General features: G+C 49.6%; 1 protein-coding gene across 2 annotated transcripts in view; it reads left to right on the top strand.

The window, feature by feature from the left end:
- tspan4a (tetraspanin 4a) overlaps nucleotides 1-22,163 on the top strand; it is a 215,376-nt gene that overhangs the window by 56,638 nt on the left and 136,575 nt on the right. Inside the window, exon 1 of one of the 2 annotated variants that reach the window (XM_038807351.1) lies at nucleotides 4,560-5,383. The exons of the other annotated variant lie outside the window; for it this stretch is intronic. Coding sequence (XP_038663279.1) covers nucleotides 5,054-5,383 — 330 coding nt within the window. The 5' untranslated portion in view covers nucleotides 4,560-5,053. Of the gene's footprint in view, nucleotides 1-4,559; nucleotides 5,384-22,163 lie in introns of those variants that run through there. 2 annotated transcript variants of the gene reach the window in all.

Here is a 22,163-nt window from a genome sequence, read left to right as displayed (position 1 = left end):
ACCCACTCCCACTGCCCACACAGCCCCACCCACTTCCACTGCCCTACACCCACTCCCACTGCCCCACACCCACTCCCACTGCCCCTCACCCACTCCCACTGCCCCACCCACCCTCTCCCACTGCCCCACACCCACACCCACTGCCCCACACCCACTCCCACTGCACCACACCCTCTCCCACTGCCCCTCGCCCACTCCCACTGCCCCCCCCCCACTCCCCCGCCCCTCACCCACCCCCCCGCTGCCCCACACCCTCTCCCACTGCCCCACACCCACACCCACTCCCCCCACACCCACACCCACTGCACCACATCCACTCCCACTGTCCCTCACCCACTCCCACTGCCCCACTCCCACTGCCCCTCACCCACTCCCACTGCCCCACTCCCACTGCCCCACACCCACTGCCCCACTCCCACTGCCCCCACTCCCCACTGCCACTGCCCCACACCCACTCCCACTGCCCCACACCCACTCCCACTGCCCCTCGCCCACTCCCACTGCCCCTCACCCACTGCCCCATACCCACTCATCCCTGCCCCTCACCCACTCCACTGCCGCACAACCCACTGCCCCACTCCCACTGCCCCACTCCCACTGCCCCACACCCACTGCCCCACACCCCTGCCCCCTCCCCCACACCCACTCCCCTGCCCCATTCCCACTGCCCCATTCCCACTGCCCCACACCCACTGCCCCACACCCACTCCCACTTCCCCACTCCCACTACCCCTCACCCCCACTGCCTCTGCCCCCCACACCCACTGCCCCTCACCCACTCCCACTGCCCCACACCCACTCCCACTGACCCCCACCCACTGACCCCCACCCATTGCCTCTGCCCCACACCCATTCCCACTGCCCCAGACCCACAGTCCTGCACCTACTCGCCCACACCCACTGATTACATCACCATGCCCACTGCCCCACACCCACTGCCCCACTCCACTGTCGGACACCCACTCCCATTGTCCCGCACCCCACTCCTAGTCCCATGCCAAGTCCTACTGCCTCACCTTCTACAACTGTTCCACTCCCACAGCCCCACACCAACCACCTGAGCCCCACACCTACATCCCCTCTACCACTCTCGCAGCACCACTCCCACCTCCATTCCCATTAGTCCTATCCCCACCACAATCCCACCTAACCTCTAGCCCCCAATCTCACCACCACCCCCATTCCACCCTCAAACACACCCAACACAACCTTACAGCTGACATCCTCATCCCATCCCAACCGCACCCTTAACAGCTAAGGCCCAATCACCCACCCATCTAGCCTGAGATAGAGAGAGAGAATAGACTGAGATAGAGAAAGTAGGAGAAACTGAAATAGAGAGAAACTGAGACGGAGAGAGAGAGAAATTTGCACTTAAAGAGAGAGATAGAGGCAGAGACAGAGAGAGTGAGAGAGAGACAGTGGTAAAGACTGATCTGTTAATTAAAGTGAGTATAGCACAATATGGAGGATTGACCTAAGTTTAGGAAACCAGGAATTGGAAACGGTTTGGGTAGAGATGTGAGGAATGGTAAAGGCAAGAAGCCACTTGTGGGAGTTATGTATAGGCCCCCTAATATTAACCATATGGTAGAGGGGAGCTTAAAGGAAGAAATAATTGGAGCTTGTCAGAAAGGCCCACCAATAATCATGGAAGATTTTAATTTACATTTGGATTAGAAAAAGTCAGATGGGCAAAGGGAGCCTAGATGAGGAATTCATAGAATGTTTTCAGGATAATTTCCTTAGAATAGCACCTTCTGGAGCCAACCAGTGAGCAGATTATATCGGACCCTGGTATTGTGCATTGAGATGGGAGTAATTCATGATATCATTGTGAAGGCATCCTAGGTAGCAGTGATCATAATATGATTTAACTTTACAGTCAGTTTGAGGGAGGGAGGAGTGGGCTTGAGACTATGGGCGCGATTCTCCGCCCCCCATGCCGGGTGGGAGAATAGCGGGAGGGCTCCAGACATTTTTCACGCCTTCCCGCTATTCTCTCCCCCCCCCTCCCCCACGCCCGACCCCACGCCACAAATCGCAGCTAGCGGCGATTCTCCGAGGCCGATGGGCCGAGCGGCCGGGCCTTCGCACCCGTTTCAACACGGTAGCAAACACACCTGCTCGCTGCCGTCGTGAAACGGGCGCCAGATGCCCGTTTGGGGCATCTGGGGGCCCGATTGGCACGGCAGTACCACGGCCATGCCAAGGGGGGCATAGGCCTGCGATCGGTGCCCACCGATTGCGGGCCCGTGCGTCCGTAACGGACGCACTCTTTTCCCTCCGCCGTCCCGCAAGATCAAGCCGCCACGCCTTGCGGGGCGGCTGAGGGAAAGACGCCAACTGCGCGTGCGCGGGTTGGCGTTGTCCAACCTGCGCATGCGCGGCTGACATCATCGGCCGCGTCAGCCGGCGTGACGCTTGGTGTGCGGCCTTGGCGACGGGAGAATAGCGGGACGCACGGGGCCGCGCTCCTAGCCCCGTCTGGGGGGTAGAATCGGCCCCGGAAGTGGCCGTGAAGGCTGCCGTGGGTCGCGGCCTGTCCCATGGCAGCCTTTACGATTCTCCGCATTTGCGGAGAATCTCGCCCTATGTTTGTAAAGTTAAATAAAGAAAATTATGAGGGCATGAAAGCTGAGCTAACTGAAGTGAATTGACAAATGAGGTCAAGGGGTAGGTCAATGGAAATACAGTGGAAGAAATGGATATTTCAGAATGCGCAGAATTAGATATATTCCAACAAGTAAGAAAAAGTCTAAGGGACGGACCCACCATCCATGGTTAACAAAAAAAGTTCCAAAGGTATTAGTAAATCTGAAGAAAGGGCATAGAATTTCCCAGATTGGGTAGTAGGTCAAAATATTGGACAGATTATAAGGAACAGCAAAGGATGACTAAAAGATTAATAAGGAAGGGAAATTACAGCACGAGAGAAAGCTAGTCAGAATTAAGAAAACAGAGAGTAATAATTTTTATAAATATTTAATAAAGAAAAGAGTTAACAAAGTGAGTCTGGAGAATTGATAATGGAAAACAACGAGATGGCAGATGAACAGACATCCTAAGTAGCAACAATGGTTAGCACTGTTGTTTCACAGTGCCAGGGTCCCAGGTTCGATTCCCGGCTTGGCTACTGTCTGTGCGGAGTCTGCACGTTCTCCCTCTGTCTGAGTGGGTTTCCTCCGGCTGCTCCGGTTTCCTTCCACAAGTCCCAAAAGACGGGCTGTTAGATGAATTGGCATTCTGAATTCTCTCTCTGTGTACCCGAACAGGCGCCGGAATGTGGCGACTAGGGGAATTTTCACAGTAACTTCATTGCAGTGTTAATGTAAGCCTACTAGTCTTTACTATAGAGGGTATAAGTAACATTCCAGAAACAGCTATAAAGCAGTAAATGAAAGACAGGGAGGAACGCATGAACGCATGACAGACGAGCGGTACTAAGTAAATTGTTGGAGATGCGGGCTGACCAGAGCCTGAGTCCTGATGGACTTCTTCCTTGGGTCTTAAAAGAAGTGGCTAGTGAGATAGTTGATACATTGGTTTTAATTTTCCAAATCTCCCTCGATTCCGGGAAGGTCCCATTTGATTGAAGATAACAAATGTAACTCCATTATTCAGAAAGGGAGGGAGACAGAAAGCGTGAAACTACAGTCCAGTCAGCTTAACATCTGTCGTAGGGAAAATATCAGAAGCTGTTATTAAAGAAATCATAGCAGGGCACTATCTGAAGACATCAATTTGAAATACATATATTTCCACTTCCTGAACTTTGGGTTTTGTAGCTGTCTCCTCAATGTGCAATATTTATTACAGGAGAACCAATGAGCAAAGACTTTGTGCCTTTCTGTGACAGCTTCCAATAATTGCTTTTGAATCAGACTAACAGAATAATAGTGATTTCAGATTCAATCTCCAACTTTCCCCTTCCCCAAATCAAACAACACGAGAGCAAACAGGAGAGGAACTGAAGCCGCTGAATTTTATATTAAAACCTCAGCACTCTGTCACTTTGCATTACTGTACATCGCTTTGACTCCAGTTGGGACAGTTAGAGGGAGCCTTTCCCAGGGGAGCATTGCAAAGAGACGCCTTATATCACAGAATTCTTCAATGACACACAAAAGCCACTTCAGCATGCAATGCTGACTATTAAGTGGATTGAGTGTGGCAGGCTGTGTTAACTGGGCTTTCTCAGAGCGGTGGAGGGATTGTCAGCGAGTGGGGTGTTGAGTAGTAGATAAAATGTATAATCTTCACCAGAACTCCTGCTGCATTCTCACAGTATAGAGGCTGTGTGGCAGTGAGCTGGGCCTGGTGGGGTAAATGAAGTTGTGTGAAGTGTGAGTGTACAGCAATCAGCAGCTTAAGAAAGATGTGAAGTGTCTTTGAGGGAATTAAGTTGTATGAATGTAGAGTGGGAGATGGTGCCTGTCCCCCACCTCAGCGTAAGCCAGCTGCTCTCTCTCTCTCTGTCTGACTGGCTGGCAGAGCTCTGGCTGTGATTGGCTGGGAAGGAGCTGTGGTTAATGACAATGAAGCTATGATTGGAGAGGGAGGCAGAGACAGCGAGAGAGAGAGCAGGAGGTGGAGAGTGCTGAGCAGGCAATAGGCATAGGGATTCCTAAACACTGAGGAAGGAGCTGGTACTTTGACACAGACAGGAGGGGATGGTTGGAAGCCAGGAGCTGATTTGCTCTGAACAGTGAATGAGACAGCTCTGATTTGCTTTGTGGAAGAATAGATATTTGAAGTGAGGAGAGCTGACTTGCTGAAAGTGAGGGAAGATCACAGTGTTCAGTCACGGAGGTATTCAGGAGCCAGGCAATGATGAACTCTGTCAGGCTGAGGCAGTAGCTGGGTGAACTATGTGTGATAGACCTGCTGCTGCCTGCCTTGGTGAGAATTGAAGAGGTTGGAGCATTCCCCAGCTGACAGCCACTTCCCACTCTGGAGAGGGATTACTGGCACTTGCCTCTCCTCCTGAGAGCCGGCTAATGTGCAGAAGGCTTCTTTTTATTTGAAAAGATCCCACAGAAGTCTTTGGAAGATGAATAGATCGGACAGTGATGAATCTGCCTATCATCGCAGCCCATCCCTGGACAGTAAAGACTATTCTGCAACACATGGTGCTTTTGGCCGTTACAGCAGCATGTATGGTGGCCAGTTCGGAGCAAACTCCTCTTTTTTTGGTTTACACACCAACCCTGGACCGAAAGCCAGTAAAGCAGAGTACACCTCCCCAAAGGGCAGTAAATATGTGGTCTTTTACCTGGATCTCTCCTTTATATTCCTTCTAGAGCTGAAGAGATGCAGCATGGCCCAGAACTGCCTGCAGTGTCTCAAATACCTCATGTTCATCTTTAACCTCTTCTTCTGGGTAAGTGCTGCTTGTCTTTTCAAATACCTCCTGCTTGCTTGTCACCTGCACTTTATCTGATCTCAGCTCAGCCTCACATCAGTGATCTCTGCTTGTATATCAGTTCAGTGGTACTTTCCTTTTTGTCCAGGATTGCCTCCTAAGTGCCGAGGGGATTGTTAATCCCTCCCGGGTAGCTTTAGAACAGGGTACCCCAGTCCCCACTCTCAGCCCAGATGAGATTCATCCCATTTACTCTCTATGGGAGCTTAGTGTCAGATATGGAGTCTGCTGATTGCAACTGGGATGTTGCAAGTTCCTGTCAACACACACCAAACCCTCCCAAACTTGCAGCTCACCTGCGGTGTCTGGGCAAGTCTCCTCCCTGTTCCACAAGGTCAACTGTGGTCAAATGTAATATTCCAGCAGAGGGCGATGACAACAGACTGGGAGGACCAATGGCACTGACTGCAGTGCCTTCCTCGTTGACCTGAGTCTATCTCGCCCTTCTCCAGAATACCAGAGGACAATGTCTTTTCACCTGAGTTAACTCGTCTCATTCACTTGTGTGTTTTAAAACTGACAGCTCCACTCTTCACCCCTCACCTCCCCCCCTGCCCCCCCTTCCCCCTCCCCCCTGCCATCCCTTCCCCTCCCTACCTCAGTGAGCAGTCCTTTCACCTCTCAGACAGGACGTTCTGGGTTCAAGTGTCACTCTGGAGACTCGGACATAGAAATCAAAGCTAACATTTTGTGCAGCACAGCGGGAGTGCTGCAGTGTCGGAAGTGCTGTCTTTCGAATGAGACATTAAACCATTTGATGTGTCAGGTGTTTGTAAAAGATCCTGTGACATTATTTTGAAGAAGACCAGGGGAGTTATCCCCAGTGTCCAGACCAATATTCATCCCTTAAACCATATCACAAAATACAGAAGTATCTATCATTATCACATTTTTCCATTTGTGGAAGTTTACGATACAAATTAGCTGCTCCTATATTATAGCAGTAACTACACTTCAAAACATACTTAATTCTGGTGCTATATAAATGCAAGGCTGCCTTCATCTTTTAGTGGAGACAATCACATTTGTATTATAGCTCTGACAGTGTCACAGTGTCTTGATTCAAGGTGCTCAGAATTAGAAAGACAGATTCTCCTCTCCATCCTTTATCAACACACTCAGGATAGAATATTTAAATATTTTTTCATAACTAGCTGGAAGCATTCATAGCTGCTAACTTTATATCATGGACTTTACCTCGGTGAGTTGTCAAAGTGCCAGAGAAGCATTTGTTTCAGAAATTGACGCAGTGGAACTGTGTATCTTTACATGTGTAAGTCAGTGTTCCATTGTGTATGCAGGTATCATAATGGAATGATCCTTAAATTGAAATGCAATCATGCAAGAGCATATGTTTACATGCAGATGTTTGCAGAAACTTTACGGCAGGCATTAGTGTGCAAATGTGAACCTTCACACAGAGATAACATTGTGGGATTGTGTATCTTCACATGGAGGTAACAATGGGGAACTGTGTTTATTCACATGGAGATAACAATGGGGAACTGTGGGGATGATAGCAATGTGGGACTGTGTATCTAGATATTGATATAGCATTGTAGTACAGTGTATTAATATATGGATATAACATTGTGGAACTGTGCATCTTCACATGGAGAAAATATTGTGGGACTATGTATCCAGATATGGATATAACATTGTGGGACTATGTATCTATATATGGATATAATATTGCAGAACTGTGTATCCTCACATGGAGATAACGTTGTGGGACTGTGTATCCTCACATGGAGATAGTGTTGTGGGACTGTGTATGTTCACATGGAGATAACGTTGTGGGACTGTGTATGGTCACATGGAGATAGTGTTGCGGGACTGTGTATGTTCACAGTGAGATAACATTGTGGAACTGTGAGCGTGACTCTCCGGTCACGTCCGCCCAACGACCGGAGAATCCCAGCTGAGGTTAATGGACTTCTCCATTGCCTGCGTCTCACCGTGGCGTTCTTGATGTGGGCGGTACAGAAGAATCCGGTCCTGTGTGTTTTTACGTGGCAATAACATTGTGGGACTGTGTATCTATATATGGATATAATATTGTGGAACTGTGTATGTTCACATGGAGAGAGCATTGTGAGACTGTATGTCCTCACATAGGGTTAATGTTGTGCGACTGTATATCTTCACAGGGAGATAACATTGTTGGACTGTGTTTCTTCACAGGGGGTTAACAGGGAGATACTTAATGATCTGTTGAGCTACTCGCAGAAAAATACTTTTCACTGTACCTCGGTACACGTGACAATAAACAAATCCAATCCAATCCAATAACATTGTGGGACTATGTATCTTCACAGGGAGAAAACATTGTAGGGCTGTGTATCAACACAGGGAGAAAACATTGTGGGGCTTTGTATCTACACAGGGAGAAAACATTGCAGGACTGTGTGTCTTCACATGGAAATAACATTGAGGGACTGTGCTTTCACATGGAGATAACATTGTGGGACTATGTATTTTCACGTGGAGATAACATTGTAGGACTTTATATCTATATTATTTTTGTCATAAGTAGGCTTACATTAACACTGCAATGAAGTTACTGTGAAAATCCCCATGTCGCCACATTCCAGCGCCTGTTCGGGTACAGAGAGAGAATTCAGAATATCCTCCTCCTTCATGTGCTACCAAATCCGCAAGGATATGGCAAAGGTGTCGCACCATCTCCTTGTTGAGGCAGAGCCTTCTGTGGTATGCGCTGTCCGTCACTTGTTCAGGAGTCCCGTGACGGCCTGTACACCCTGGGCCGTCGCGGGACTCCTCTCCAGGTCGCTCCCTGGCCTGATGGGAAGCCAGGTACTCAGGATTTTGGGTGGGGTCCGGCACATGGGCCTTGAGCATGTACAGACGCTGCTTCGGCTGCCTTCTCCATCGTCTGGCCGCATCGCGTAGCACCAGCACCACGAGCGCAACTTCTGCATCCAACACCCCTGCCAGAGCATTCAATATCTGTAAGGCATTGGAAGAGGGTTTTAGACCAACAAACAGCTGTGGCTCCTACCCTGGGACCCTCCATTCCCCCACTGAATCCACCTACCTGAAACCCTGCCCATGTACTCCCGGCCGCAGTGGGCCCCCCTCACCGGGCCCCAGACCCTGTACCCTGGACACCCACTCACAACGTCAACCAGACCGGGAGCTGGCCCCCTCCCCGTGGCACTCACCCATCCTTCGGCCACGGAAAGGACCTCCGGAGCTGTGTCCCAACGCCTGGGTGTTCGGATGTTGGCTGCTGCGTGTGTAGTGTTGCCTCCCGCAATGTTCAGGTACACTGACCAGGCATCAAAGTCTGATTGGGATGCTAGGCAATGGCTCCCACATGCTACATGGCCTGCCCACCCACTGGAATCCACTTGGGTTGTGTGAGGTGCTCACTTAGCCACGATTGCCAATTCCCTAGAGGCGCTAGCCTGCATGGCCAGAGGCCTCAGCAGTCGGTGGGCGTTATGAGTGGTCAGGAGGGCAAACATGCAGGGACTAAGGTTGCCCCCGGAATGGGTACACACGATCCAGGGATTGGCATGGTGGTGCCACAAGTGGTTGCCCCCTGTTTCCCCCCCCCAAGCGCCTCCCCCCACCCTCAGCTGAGGGTCCCCCACCTCCCGCCGAGCACAGGGGCAGTATTCCCAGTGCCCCTTGGGCTCTTCGCCTGTGAGCAAAGATGGCTACTCCCCTCCTCAGCTCCCCATAGAAGCCCTTCCGCCAGGTTCCCGTTTTTAAAAAGGAGTACTAATCGGCCAACGTGAGCACGTGCTTGGGAGGCCGCTGAATGACAGGAAGCCATTGGATAAGCGGTGGCTCTCGTTAATTGTATGGAAATGGGGCTTAAGTGGTGATAATTGGTTTCCTGATTTCACTTACGGGAGCAGGTCAGTTGCATCGCAAACTGTTTGGCGCCTGGCGTGGATCTTGTTTTTGGCCTCCCCGCTATTCACCTGCCTCGTTTTGCTTGAGCGAGAGTGTAACGAGGACGGAAGATCGTGCCCTCTGTATCTAAAAATGGAAAGATTGTGGGACTGTGTATCTTTACATGGAGATAACGTTGTGGGACTGTGTATTGATGGAGATAAGGTTGTGGAACAGTGGATCTATATATGGAAATATGATTTTCGGACTGTGAATCTTCACATGGAAATTGTGGGACTTTATATCTTCACGTAGGGAGAACCTTGTGAATCTGTGCGTATTCAGTGGAAGATAGCATTGTGGAACTGTATATCATCACATGGCGATCATAGAACATACAGTGCAGAAGGAGGCCATTCAGCCCATCGAGTCTGCACCGACCCACTTCAGACCTCACTTCCACCCTATCCTGGTAACCCAATAACCCCTCCTAGCCTTTTTGGACACGAAGGGCAATCCACCTAACCTGCACGTCTTTGGACTGTGGGAGGAAACCGGAGCACCCGGAGGAAACCCACGCAGACACGGGGAGAATGTGCAGACTCTGCACAGACAGTGACCCAGCAGGGAATCGAACCTGGTACTCTGGCGCTGTGAAGCCATAGTGCTATCCACTTGTGCTAGCGTGCTGCCCAATGTTGTGGATTTGTGTGTGTTTACACGTGGGTGTCATTGTGGGATTGTACATGTTTACACGTGGTGTCATTGTGGGATTGAACATGTTTACACATGGATGTCATTGTGGGATTGTACATGTTTACACATGGATGTCATTGTGGGATTGTACATGTTTACACGTGAATGTCACTGTGGGATTGTACATGTTTACATCTGGATGTCACTGTGATTGTACATGTGTACACGTGGATGTCAATGTGGGATTGAACATGTTTGCACGTGGATATAATTATGGGATTGTACATGTTTACAGGTGGATGTCACTGTGGGATTGTACATGTTTACATATGGATGTCATTGTGGGATTGAACATGTTTACACGTGGATGTCACTGATGGAACCATCAATTCACCAGACACGTGTTTCCGATGTGAATCTAGGCTTTAATCGACTTACTTCAGAGCCAGCCTATTACCTGTCGATGAACTCTGGACACGGGTATTTATACAGCTGCACTAGGGGGAGGAGTCATGGGTGGAGCCAAGGGATGAGCCCAGTACAAGTTCCTGAGTGCTCCCAGCGCTACTCCCCCTAGTGGTAGGATAGCGCTACTGCGCTTACAAAGACGGTGTGAATTAACATATATACATCTATATTACATTCACACATTCACCCCCTTCAAAAAAATCAAGTCCGGCGGGGGTGGTGGTTTAGTCTATAAAGTCAGTCTGTCCGGCGGTCGAATTATCCGCTGAGATCTGCGGAACACCGGCGACAGCATGGGATGTAGGGTGAGAGATCCTTCTGTGGGGGTAGAGGGGGCGCTGGATCCGGCGGGTGCCAGATCCCGGAGGGATACCGTGTCCTGACGGCCGTCAAGGAACTCGACGAATGCGTACTGGGGGTTGGAGTGGAGCAGGCGCACCTTCTCAACAAGGGGGTTGGTTTTGTGCGCCCTGACGTGTTTTCTCAGGAGTACGGGGCCCGGCGTCCTCAGCAATGCCGGAAGAGAGACCCCCGTGGTAGTGCCCTTGGAAAAAATGAAGAGCCTCTCGTGAGGAGTCTGGTTGGTCGCCGTGCACAAAAGGGACCGAATAGCGTGGAGCGCGTCTGGGAGGACTTCCTGCGACTGGGAGACTTGAAGCTTTCTAGACCGGAGGGTCAGTAGGACGGTCTTCCAGACCGTTGCGTTCTCCCTTTCTACCTGCCCGTTCCCCCTGGGGTTGTAGCTGGTAGTCCTGCTCGAGGCAATGCCCTTTTCGAGCAGGTACTGACGCAGCTCGTTGCTCATGAAGGACGAACCCCGGTCGCTGTGTACGTAGCTGGGGAAACCAAACAGGAAGATGCTATGCAGGGCCCTAATGACTGTGTGGGAGGTCATGTCGGGGCACGGGATAGCGAATGGAAAACGGGAGAACTCGTCTACGACGTTTAAGAAGTAAACGTTCTTGTTAGTTGAGGGGAGTGGCCCTTTGAAATCAATCGCGAGGCGTTCAAAGGGCCTAGAAGCCTTGACCAGGTGGGCCCTGTCTGGTCTATAGAAGTGCGGTTTGCACTCTGCACAGATCGGGCAGTCCCTGGTGACCGCTTTTACCTCCTCGTTGGAGAAAGGCTGGTTTCGTGCCCTGATGTAGTGGGCGAGCCGGGTGACTCCCGGGTGGCAGAGGTCATTGTGGATGGTTTTTAATCGGTCGATCTGCGCGCTGGCACATGTCCCGCGGGATAGGGGATCCGGAGGCACGTTGAGCTTCCCGGGTCGATATTTGATATCGTAATTGTAGGTGGAGAGTTCGATCCTTCACCTCAGAATTTTATCGTCTTTTATTTTGCCCCTTTGCGAGTTGTCGAACATGAAGGCAACGGATCTTTGGTCGGTGATGAGGGTGAACCTCCTACCTGCGAGGTAGTGCCTCCAGTGACGGATAGCCTCCACAATGGCTTGTGCTTCTTTCTCGACTGAAGAGTGTCGGAGTTCTGAAGCGGAGAGGGTACGGGAGAAAAATGCAACGGGTCTCCCTGCCTGATTTAGTGTGGCTGCTAGAGCTACCTCTGAGGCGTCGCTCTCTACCTGAAATGGGGTGGATTCATCCACCGCCCGCATGGCCGCTTTGGCGATGTCCTCCTTGATGCCGTCGAAGGCCTGGTGTGCCTCGGCTGACAGGGGAAATCGTGTGGTCCTAAAGAGTGGGCGGGCTTTGTCCGCATATTGAGGGACCCACTGGGCGTAGTAGGAAAAAAATCCCAAGCACCGTTTGAGGGCCTTGGGACAATGAGGGGGAGGGAGTTCGGGTCAGGGCCCAGGACTCGGTTTTCCACGACATAGCTGAGGATGGCTAGTCTGGATATGCGGAAAATGCATTTCTCCTTGTTGTACGTGAGGTTCAGTTTCTGTGCCGTCTGGAGAAAACGGTGGAGGTTGGCGTCGTGGTCCTGCTGGTCATAGCCGCAGATGGTGACATTGTCCAAGTACGGAAACGTGACCCGCAGCCCGTACTGGTCCACCATTCGGTCCATTGCTCGTTGGAACACCGAGACCCCATTAGTGACGCCGAAAGGGACCCGGAGGAAATGGAAGAGGCGGCCATCGGCCTCGAATGTCGTGTAGTGGCATTCCTCCGGGCGGATTGGGAGCTGGTGGTATGCAGACTTCAGATCCACCATGGAAAAGAGCCGGTAATGGCCGATCTGGTTTACCATGTCTGCAACCCTGGGGAGGGGATACGCGTCGAGGAGCGTAAATCTATTTATAGTCTGACTGTAGTCAACCACCATACGAAATTTTTCCCCGGTCTTAACGACCACCACCTGAGCTCTCCAGGGACTATTGCTGGCCTCTATAACCCCCTCACTGAGTAGCCTTCGGACCTCTGCTCTGACAAATACCCTATCCTGCAGGCTATACCACCTGCTACGAGTGGCTACGGGTTTACAGTCCTTTGTGAGATTAGCAAAGAGAGGAGGGGGGGGGGGGGATTTGCAGCATAGCGAGGCTGCAGATCGTGAGTGGGGGTAGGGGGCCTCTGAAGCTGAGGGTGAGGCTCTTGAGGTTGCATTGGAAGTCTAGGCCTAATAAGAGTGGCGCGCAGAGTTCGGGCAAAACGTAGAGTTTGAATTTCGAGTAACTAGCGCCTCGGATTGTGAGTGTCGCGGCAGTGCGTCCCTGGATCTGGACCGAGTGGGAGCCTGAAGCGAGCGCGATAGTTTGCTGCGCGGGGAAAACGGGGAGCGAACAGCGTCTTACCAGGTCTGGATGTATGAAGCTCTCTGTGCTCCCGGAGTCGAAGAGGCATGGCATTTTGTACCCGTTGACATGGACCTCTGCCATCGAGTTTCGTAGATTCTTTGGTCGTGATTGGTGCAGGGTGACCGCGCTGAGTTGCGGGTAGTCGGCGGCTCGATCTGCTGTGCTGGAATGGCCCCGTGATGACTGCCCTTAGAGTTCATAGTCTAATTCGAATTCCTCCGTTGAGTTGTCCAAGCGCGGAGATGCCGATCAGGCCCGTGGATCGCACGTGGCGGGCGGCGATGAAGGTGGCGTCCAAGATGGCGGCCCCCATGAGTCGCACGTGGCGGGCGGCGAGGAAGATGGCATCCAAGATGGCGGCCCCCATGAGTCGCACGTGGTCGGCCGCGTGGTGGAGGTTTTCCAAGATGGCGGCCCCCATGGATTGCACGTGGCTGGAGGGGGCGGAGTCGGGGCGTCGGCCGCAGCGTTTCGGGACCCGCGGGGCTGCGAGTGAGGGGAACGATTACTGCGAGTCGCTGGGGACTTGGAAGCTGGGGCCCTTTTAGCGAGGCACTCTTGCGTAATGCCCTTTTCGCCCGCAGCTGCTGCAGGTTGCGGGCCGGGCAGTGCTGCCGCGGGTGCTGATTCAGGCCGCAGAAATGGCTGGCTGGGGCAGCATGGTGGCTGGCTGGAGCAGCATAGTGGCTGGCTGGGGCAGCATAGTGGCTGGGCGGCCGCGTGGCACAGGCCTGGGGGAGTCGCTGGTCAGGGGCCCATGATTGGGTCGCGGGGTCCGCGGGGAACGAGTTAAGGCTGCGGAAGGAGACTTCCATCGTGGTAGCAGCTTCAACAGTCGTTTCTAAGTCCTGGGCCCCCTTTTCCAGCAGTCGTTGGCGCACATAGTTAGACCTGAGGCCCGCTACAAAAACATCGCGTACCGCCAATTCCCTGTGTTCAGCCGCGGTAACCGCTTGGTAATTAGTCATTGGACAAATTATTACGTTCTCTCAGGAATTCGGCGAGTGATTCCGTAGGCCGCTGACGGCGTGTCGTGAACACATGGCGAGCGTAAACTTCATTAATGGGCTTTACATAAATTTTATCGAGAACTGCTAGCGCCGCAGTATATGAACTGGCCCAGTTTAGTTGCGTAGAGATTCTGTGGCTCACCCTCGCGTGCAGTAGACTTAGCTTCTGATCCTCTGTAGTTTTGGCTGTGCTCGCTTCGGCCAGGTAGGCCTTGAAGCACCGGATCCAGTGGGAGAAGATTTCTTTAGCCTCTGCATCCTGCGGGTTGAGTTCCAGGCGTCCAGGCTTGAGAGCCGATTCCATAATCGATCTTTACTGTTCTTAAGTCGATTAAATTGATGGAACCATCAATTCACCAGACACATGTTTCCGATGTGAATCTAGGCTTTAATCGACTTACTTCAGAGCCAGCCTGTTACCTGTCGATGAACGCGTAGTGACCCAGGCTGACTCTGGACACGGGTATTTATACAGCTGCACTAGGGGGAGGAGTCGTGGGCGGAGCCAAGGGTGGAGCCCAGTACAAGTTCCTGAGTTCTCCCAGCGCTACTCCCCCTAGTGGTACGATAGTGCTACTGCTCTTACAAAGACAGTGTGAATTAACATATATACATCTATATTACATTCACCACAGTCACTGTGGGATTGTACATGTTTACAGGTGGATGTCATTGTGAGATGACGTGCGTTTGCGTCATTGTGGTTCCATTGTGTGTATGCTTGTTTTTTACAAGCGGGTGACATTGCGAGATTGTGTGTTTACACGCAGGTGTCATTGGGGGATAGTGATTCTTTACATCTGGGTGTCGTTGTGGGATTGGGTGTGTTTACACCTGGTGTCTATGTGGGGGGGTGTGTGTTTACACATCGGTGTCATAGTGAGACTGTGTGTTTTTAAACCTGGGTGTCATTGTGGGATTGTGTGTGTGAACACGCCGGTGTCATTGTGGGATTTTGTGTGTTTATACATGGATGTCATCATGGGATTGTGTGTATTTACACATAGGTGTTATTGTGGGATTGTGTGTGTTACACATGGGTGTCATCATGGGATTGTGTGTGTTTACACATGGGTGTCATTGTGGGACTATGTGTGTTTATACATGGGTGTCATCATGGGATTGCGTTTGTTTACACATGGGTGTCACTGTGGGATTGTGTGTGTTTACAAGCCGGTCTCATTTTGGGATTGTGTGTGTTTATACATCACTGTCATTATGGGATTGTTTGTATTTACACGCCGGTGTTACTTTGGGATTGTGTGTGTTTATACACCGTGTCATGTGGGATTGTGTGTGTTTACAGTTGGGTGTCATTGTGGGATTGTGTTTGTTTTTTCAGGCCGGAGTCATTTTCGGATTGTGTGCGTTTACGCGCTGGTGCCATTGTGGGAATGTGTGTGTGTCTGCGCCGGAGTCATTGTCGGATTCTGTGTGTGTTTACACACTGGTGTAATTGTGGGATTGTGTGTGTTTCGATGGCAGTGTTATTTTGGGATTGTGTACGTGATTACACGCTAGTGTCTTTGTGGGATTGTTTGTATGTTTATACGCCGGTGTCATTGTGGACTGTGCGTGTTTACCTGCCAGCGTCATTGTGGGATTGTGTGTGTTTTCACATGGGTGTCATTGTGGGATTGCGCGTGTTTACACACCGGTATCATTGTGAGATTGTGTGTGTTTTCACATGGGTGTCATTGTGGGATTGTGCGTGTTTACACACCGGTATCATTGTGAGATTGTGTGTGTTTACATGCCAGTGTCATTGTGGGATTTTGTGTGTTTACACATGCATGTCATTGTGGGATTGTGTGTGTTTACACATGGGTGTCATTGTGGGATTGCGTGTGTTTGCATATGGGTGTCATTGTGGGATTATCTGTGTTTACATATGGGAGTCATTGTGGGATTGTGTGTGTTTGCATATGGGAGTCATTGTGGGATTGTGTGTGTTTGCATATGGGTGTCATTGTTGGATTGTGTGTGATTGCATATGGGTGTAATTGTGGGATTGTGTGTGTTTACATATGGGTGTGATTGTGGGAGTGTGTGTGTTTGCATGGGAGTCATTGTGGGATTGTGTGTGTTTGCATATGGGTGTAACTGTGGGATTGTGTGTGTTTACACATGGGTGTTATTGTGGGATTGTGTGTGTTTGCATATGGGTGTCATTGTGGGATTGTGTGTGTTTGCATATGGGTGTCATTGTGGGATTGTGTGTGTTTATACATGGATGTCATCATGGGATTGTGTATGTTTACACATGGGTGTTATTGTGGGATTGTGTGTGATTGCATGTGGGTGTAATTGTGGGATTGTGTGTGTTTGCATATGGGTGTGATTGTGGGAGTGTGTGTGTTTGCATATGTGTGTCATTGTGGGATTGTGTGTGTTTACACACCAGAGTCATTGTCGGAATGTCTGTGTGTTTACGCACTGGTATCATTGTGGGATTGTTTGTGTGTTTAAACCTGGGTGTCAGTGTGGGACTGTATGTGTGTTTACATGCAGGTGTCATTGTGTTATTTCTTGTGTATCATTGTGTATCCACCAGTATCATTGTGTGATTGTGAATGTTTACATGCCAGTGTCATTTTGGTATTCTGTATATGTTTTCAAGTGAGTATCATTGTGGGATTGTGTGTGTGTTTACACACCGGTGACATTGTGTGATTTTTTGTGTGTTTATACGCCGGTCTAAGAGATGAAATGTTGTTCAGTTTGTACACAGATCTGATGTTGTGCAGGATGTTCACAGATCTGATGTTGTGCAGGATGTTCAGGATCTGATGTTGTGCAGGATGTTCAGGATCTGATGTTGTGCAGGATGTTCAGGATCTGATGTTGTGCAGGATGCTCAGGATCTGATGTTGTGCAGGATGTTCAGGATCTGATGTTGTGCAGGATGTTCAGGATCTGATGTTGTGCAGGATGTTCAGGATCTGATGTTGTGCAGGATGTTCAGGATCTGATGTTGTGCAGGATGCTCAGGATCTGATGTTGTGCAGGATGTTCAGGATCTGATGTTGTGCAGGATGTTCAGGATCTGATGTTGTGCAGGATGTTCAGGATCTGATGTTGTGCAGGATGTTCAGGATCTGATGTTGTTCAGAATGTTCAGGATCTGATGTTGTGCAGGATGTTCACAGATCTGATGTTGAGCAGGATGTTCACAGATCTGATGTTGTGCAGGATACAAGATCTGATGTTGTGCAGGACGTACAGGATCTGATGTTGTGCAGGATGTTCACAGATCTGATGTTGTGCAGGATTCAAGATCTGATGTTGTGCAGGATGTTCAGGATCTGCTGTTGTGCAGGATTCAGGATCTGATGGTGTGCAGGATGTTCAGGATCTGATGTTGTGCTGGATTCAGGATCTGATGTTGTGCAGGATTCAGGATCTGATGTTGTGCAGGATGTTCACAGATCTGATGTTGTGCAGGATGTTCAGGATCTGAGGTTCAGGGTGTTCACAGATCTGATATTGTGCAGGATGTTCAGGATCTGATGTTGTGCAGGATGTTCAGGATCGATTGTTGTGCAGGATGTTCAGGATCTGATGTTGTGCAGGATGTTCAGGATCTGATGTTGTGCAGGATGTTCACAGATCTGATGTTGTGCAGGATGTTCAGGATCTGATGTTGTGCAGGATGTTCAGGATCGATTGTTGTGCAGGATGTTCAGGATCTGATGTTGTGCAGGATTCAGGATCTGATGTTGTGCAGGATGTTCACAGATCTGATGTTGTGCAGGATGTTCAGGGTCTGATGTTGTGCAGGATTCAGGATCTGATGTTGTGCAGGATGTTCAGGGTCTGATTTTGTGCAGGATGTTCAGGATGTGATGTTGTGCAGGATGTTCAGGATCTGATGTTGTGCAGGATGTTCAGGATCTGATGTTGTGCAGGATGTTCACAGATCTGATGTTGTGCAGGATGTTCACAGATCTGATGTTGTGCAGGATGTTCAGGATCTGATGTTGTGCAGGATGTTCAGGATCTGATGTTGTGCAGGATGTTCAGGATCTGAGGTTCAGGATGTTCACAGATCTGATGTTGTGCAGGATGTTCAGGATCTGATGTTGTGCAGGATGTTCAGGATCTGATGTTGTGCAGGATGTTCAGGATCTGATGTTGTGCAGGATGTTCAGGGTCTGATGTTGTGCAGGATTCAGGATCTGATGTTGAGCAGGATGTTCACAGATCAGATGTTCTGCACGATGTTCAGGATCTGATGTTGTGCAGGATGTTCAGGATCTGATGTTGTGCAGGATGTTCAGGATCTGATGTTGTGCAGGATCTGATGTTGTGCAGGATGTTCAGGATCTGATGTTGTGCAGGATGTTCAGGATCTGATGTTGTGCAGGATGTTCAGGATCTGATGTTGTGCAGGATGCTCAGGATCTGATGTTGTGCAGGATGTTCAGGATCTGATGTTGTGCAGGATGTTCAGGATCTGATGTTGTGCAGGATGTTCAGGATCTGATGTTGTGCAGGATGTTCAGGATCTGATGTTGTGCAGGATGTTCAGGATCTGATGTTGTGCAGGATGTTCAGGATCTGATGTTGTGCAGGATGTTCAGGATCTGATGTTGTTCAGAATGTTCAGGATCTGATGTTGTGCAGGATGTTCACAGATCTGATGTTGAGCAGGATGTTCACAGATCTGATGTTGTGCAGGATACAAGATCTGATGTTGTGCAGGACGTACAGGATCTGATGTTGGGCAGGATGTTCACAGATCTGATGTTGTGCAGGATTCAAGATCTGATGTTGTGCAGGATGTTCAGGATCTGCTGTTGTGCAGGATTCAGGATCTGATGGTGTGCAGGATGTTCAGGATCTGATGTTGTGCTGGATTCAGGATCTGATGTTGTGCAGGATTCAGGATCTGATGTTGTGCAGGATGTTCACAGATCTGATGTTGTGCAGGATGATCAGGATCTGAGGTTCAGGGTGTTCACAGATCTGATATTGTGCAGGATGTTCAGGATCTGATGTTGTGCAGGATGTTCAGGATCGATTGTTGTGCAGGATGTTCAGGATCTGATGTTGTGCAGGATGTTCAGGATCTGATGTTGTGCAGGATGTTCACAGATCTGATGTTGTGCAGGATGTTCAGGATCTGATGTTGTGCAGGATGTTCAGGATCGATTGTTGTGCAGGATGTTCAGGATCTGATGTTGTGCAGGATTCAGGATCTGATGTTGTGCAGGATGTTCACAGATCTGATGTTGTGCAGGATGTTCAGGGTCTGATGTTGTGCAGGATTCAGGATCTGATGTTGTGCAGGATGTTCAGGGTCTGATGTTGTGCAGGATGTTCAGGATGTGATGTTGTGCAGGATGTTCAGGATCTGATGTTGTGCAGGATGTTCAGGATCTGATGTTGTGCAGGATGTTCACAGATCTGATGTTGTGCAGGATGTTCACGGATCTGATGTTGTGCAGGATGTTCAGGATCTGATGTTGTGCAGGATGTTCAGGATCTGATGTTGTGCAGGATGTTCAGGATCTGAGGTTCAGGATGTTCACAGATCTGATGTTGTGCAGGATGTTCAGGATCTGATGTTGTGCAGGATGTTCAGGATCTGATGTTGTGCAGGATGTTCAGGATCTGATGTTGTGCAGGATGTTCAGGGTCTGATGTTGTGCAGGATTCAGGATCTGATGTTGAGCAGGATGTTCACAGATCAGATGTTCTGCACGATGTTCAGGATCTGATGTTGTGCAGGATGTTCAGGATCTGATGTTGTGCAGGATGTTCAGGATCTGATGTTGTGCAGGATCTGATGTTGTGCAGGATGTTCAGGATCTGATGTTGTGCAGGATGTTCAGGATCTGATGTTGTGCAGGATGTTCAGGATCTGATGTTGTGCAGGATGCTCAGGATCTGATGTTGTGCAGGATGTTCAGGATCTGATGTTGTGCAGGATGTTCAGGATCTGATGTTGTGCAGGATGTTCAGGATCTGATGTTGTGCAGGTGCTCAGGATCTGATGTTGTGCAGGATGTTCAGGATCTGATGTTGTGCAGGATGTTCAGGATCTGATGTTGTGCAGGATGTTCAGGATCTGATGTTGTGCAGGATGTTCAGGATCTGATGTTGTGCAGGATGTTCAGGATCTGATGTTGTTCAGGATGTTCAGGATCTGATGTTGTGCAGGATGTTCACAGATCTGATGTTGAGCAGGATGTTCACAGATCTGATGTTGTGCAGGATACAAGATCTGATGTTGTGCAGGACATACAGGATCTGATGTTGTGCAGGATGTTCACAGATCTGATGTTGTGCAGGATTCAAGATCTGATGTTGTGCAGGATGTTCAGGATCTGCTGTTGTGCAGGATTCAGGATCTGATGGTGTGCAGGATGTTCAGGATCTGATGTTGTGCTGGATTCAGGATCTGATGTTGTGCAGGATTCAGGATCTGATGTTGTGCAGGATGTTCACAGATCTGATGTTGTGCAGGATGTTCAGGATCTGAGGTTCAGGGTGTTCACAGATCTGATGTTGTGCAGGATGTTCAGGATCTGATGTTGTGCAGGATGTTCAGGATCGATTGTTGTGCAGGATGTTCAGGATCTGATGTTGTGCAGGATGTTCAGGATCTGATGTTGTGCAGGACGTTCACAGATCTGATGTTGTGCAGGATGTTCAGGATCTGATGTTGTGCAGGATGTTCAGGATCGATTGTTGTGCAGGATGTTCAGGATCTGATGTTGTGCAGGATTCAGGATCTGATGTTGTGCAGGATGTTCACAGATCTGATGTTGTGCAGGATGTTCAGGGTCTGATGTTGTCCAGGATTCAGGATCTGATGTTGTGCAGGACGTTCAGGGTCTGATGTTGTGCAGGATGTTCAGGATGTGATGTTGTGCAGGATGTTCAGGATCTGATGTTGTGCAGGATGTTCAGGATCTGATGTTGTGCAGGATGTTCACAGATCTGATGTTGTGCAGGATGTTCACGGATCTGATGTTGTGCAGGATGTTCAGGATCTGATGTTGTGCAGGATGTTCAGGATCTGATGTTGTGCAGGATGTTCAGGATCTGAGGTTCAGGATGTTCACAGATCTGATGTTGTGCAGGATGTTCAGGATCTGATGTTGTGCAGGATGTTCAGGATCTGATGTTGTGCAGGATGTTCAGGATCTGATGTTGTGCAGGATGTTCAGGGTCTGATGTTGTGCAGGATTCAGGATCTGATGTTGAGCAGGATGTTCACAGATCAGATGTTCTGCACGATGTTCAGGATCTGATGTTGTGCAGGATGTTCAGGATCTGATGTTGTGCAGGATGTTCAGGATCTGATGTTGTGCAGGATTCAGGATCTGATGTGCAGGATGTTCAGGATCTGATGTTGTGCAGGATGTTCAGGATCTGATGTTGTGCAGGATGTTCAGGATCTGATGTTGTGCAGGATGTTCACAGATCTGATGTTGTGCAGGATGTTCAGGATCTGATGTTGTGCAGGATGTTCAGGATCTGATGTTGTGCAGGATGTTCAGGATCTGATGTTGTGCAGGATGTTCAGGATCTGATGTTGTGCAGGATGTTCAGGATCTGATGTTGTGCAGGATGTTCACAGATCTGATGTTGTGCAGGATGTTCAGGATCTGATGTTGTGCAGGATGTTCAGGATCTGATGTTGAGCAGGATGTTCAGGATCTGATGTTGTGCAGGATGTTCAGGATCTGATGTTGTGCAGGATGTTCAGGATCTGATGTTGTGCAGGATGTTCACAGATCTGATGTTGTGCAGGATGTTCAGGATCTGATGTTGTGCAGGATGTTCACAGATCTGATGTTGTGCAGGATGTTCAGGATCTGATGTCGTGCAGGATGTTCACAGATCTGATGTTGTGCAGGTTCAGGATCTGATGTTGTGCAAGATGTTCAGGATCTGATGTTGTGCAGGATGTTCATAGATCTGATGT

This window comes from Scyliorhinus canicula, chromosome 9 (genome assembly GCF_902713615.1).
Source record: "Scyliorhinus canicula chromosome 9, sScyCan1.1, whole genome shotgun sequence".
Lineage (NCBI taxonomy): Eukaryota > Metazoa > Chordata > Chondrichthyes > Carcharhiniformes > Scyliorhinidae > Scyliorhinus > Scyliorhinus canicula.
The sequence above is the reverse complement of the archived record's forward strand: the minus strand, read 5'-3'. Positions and strand labels throughout refer to the sequence as shown.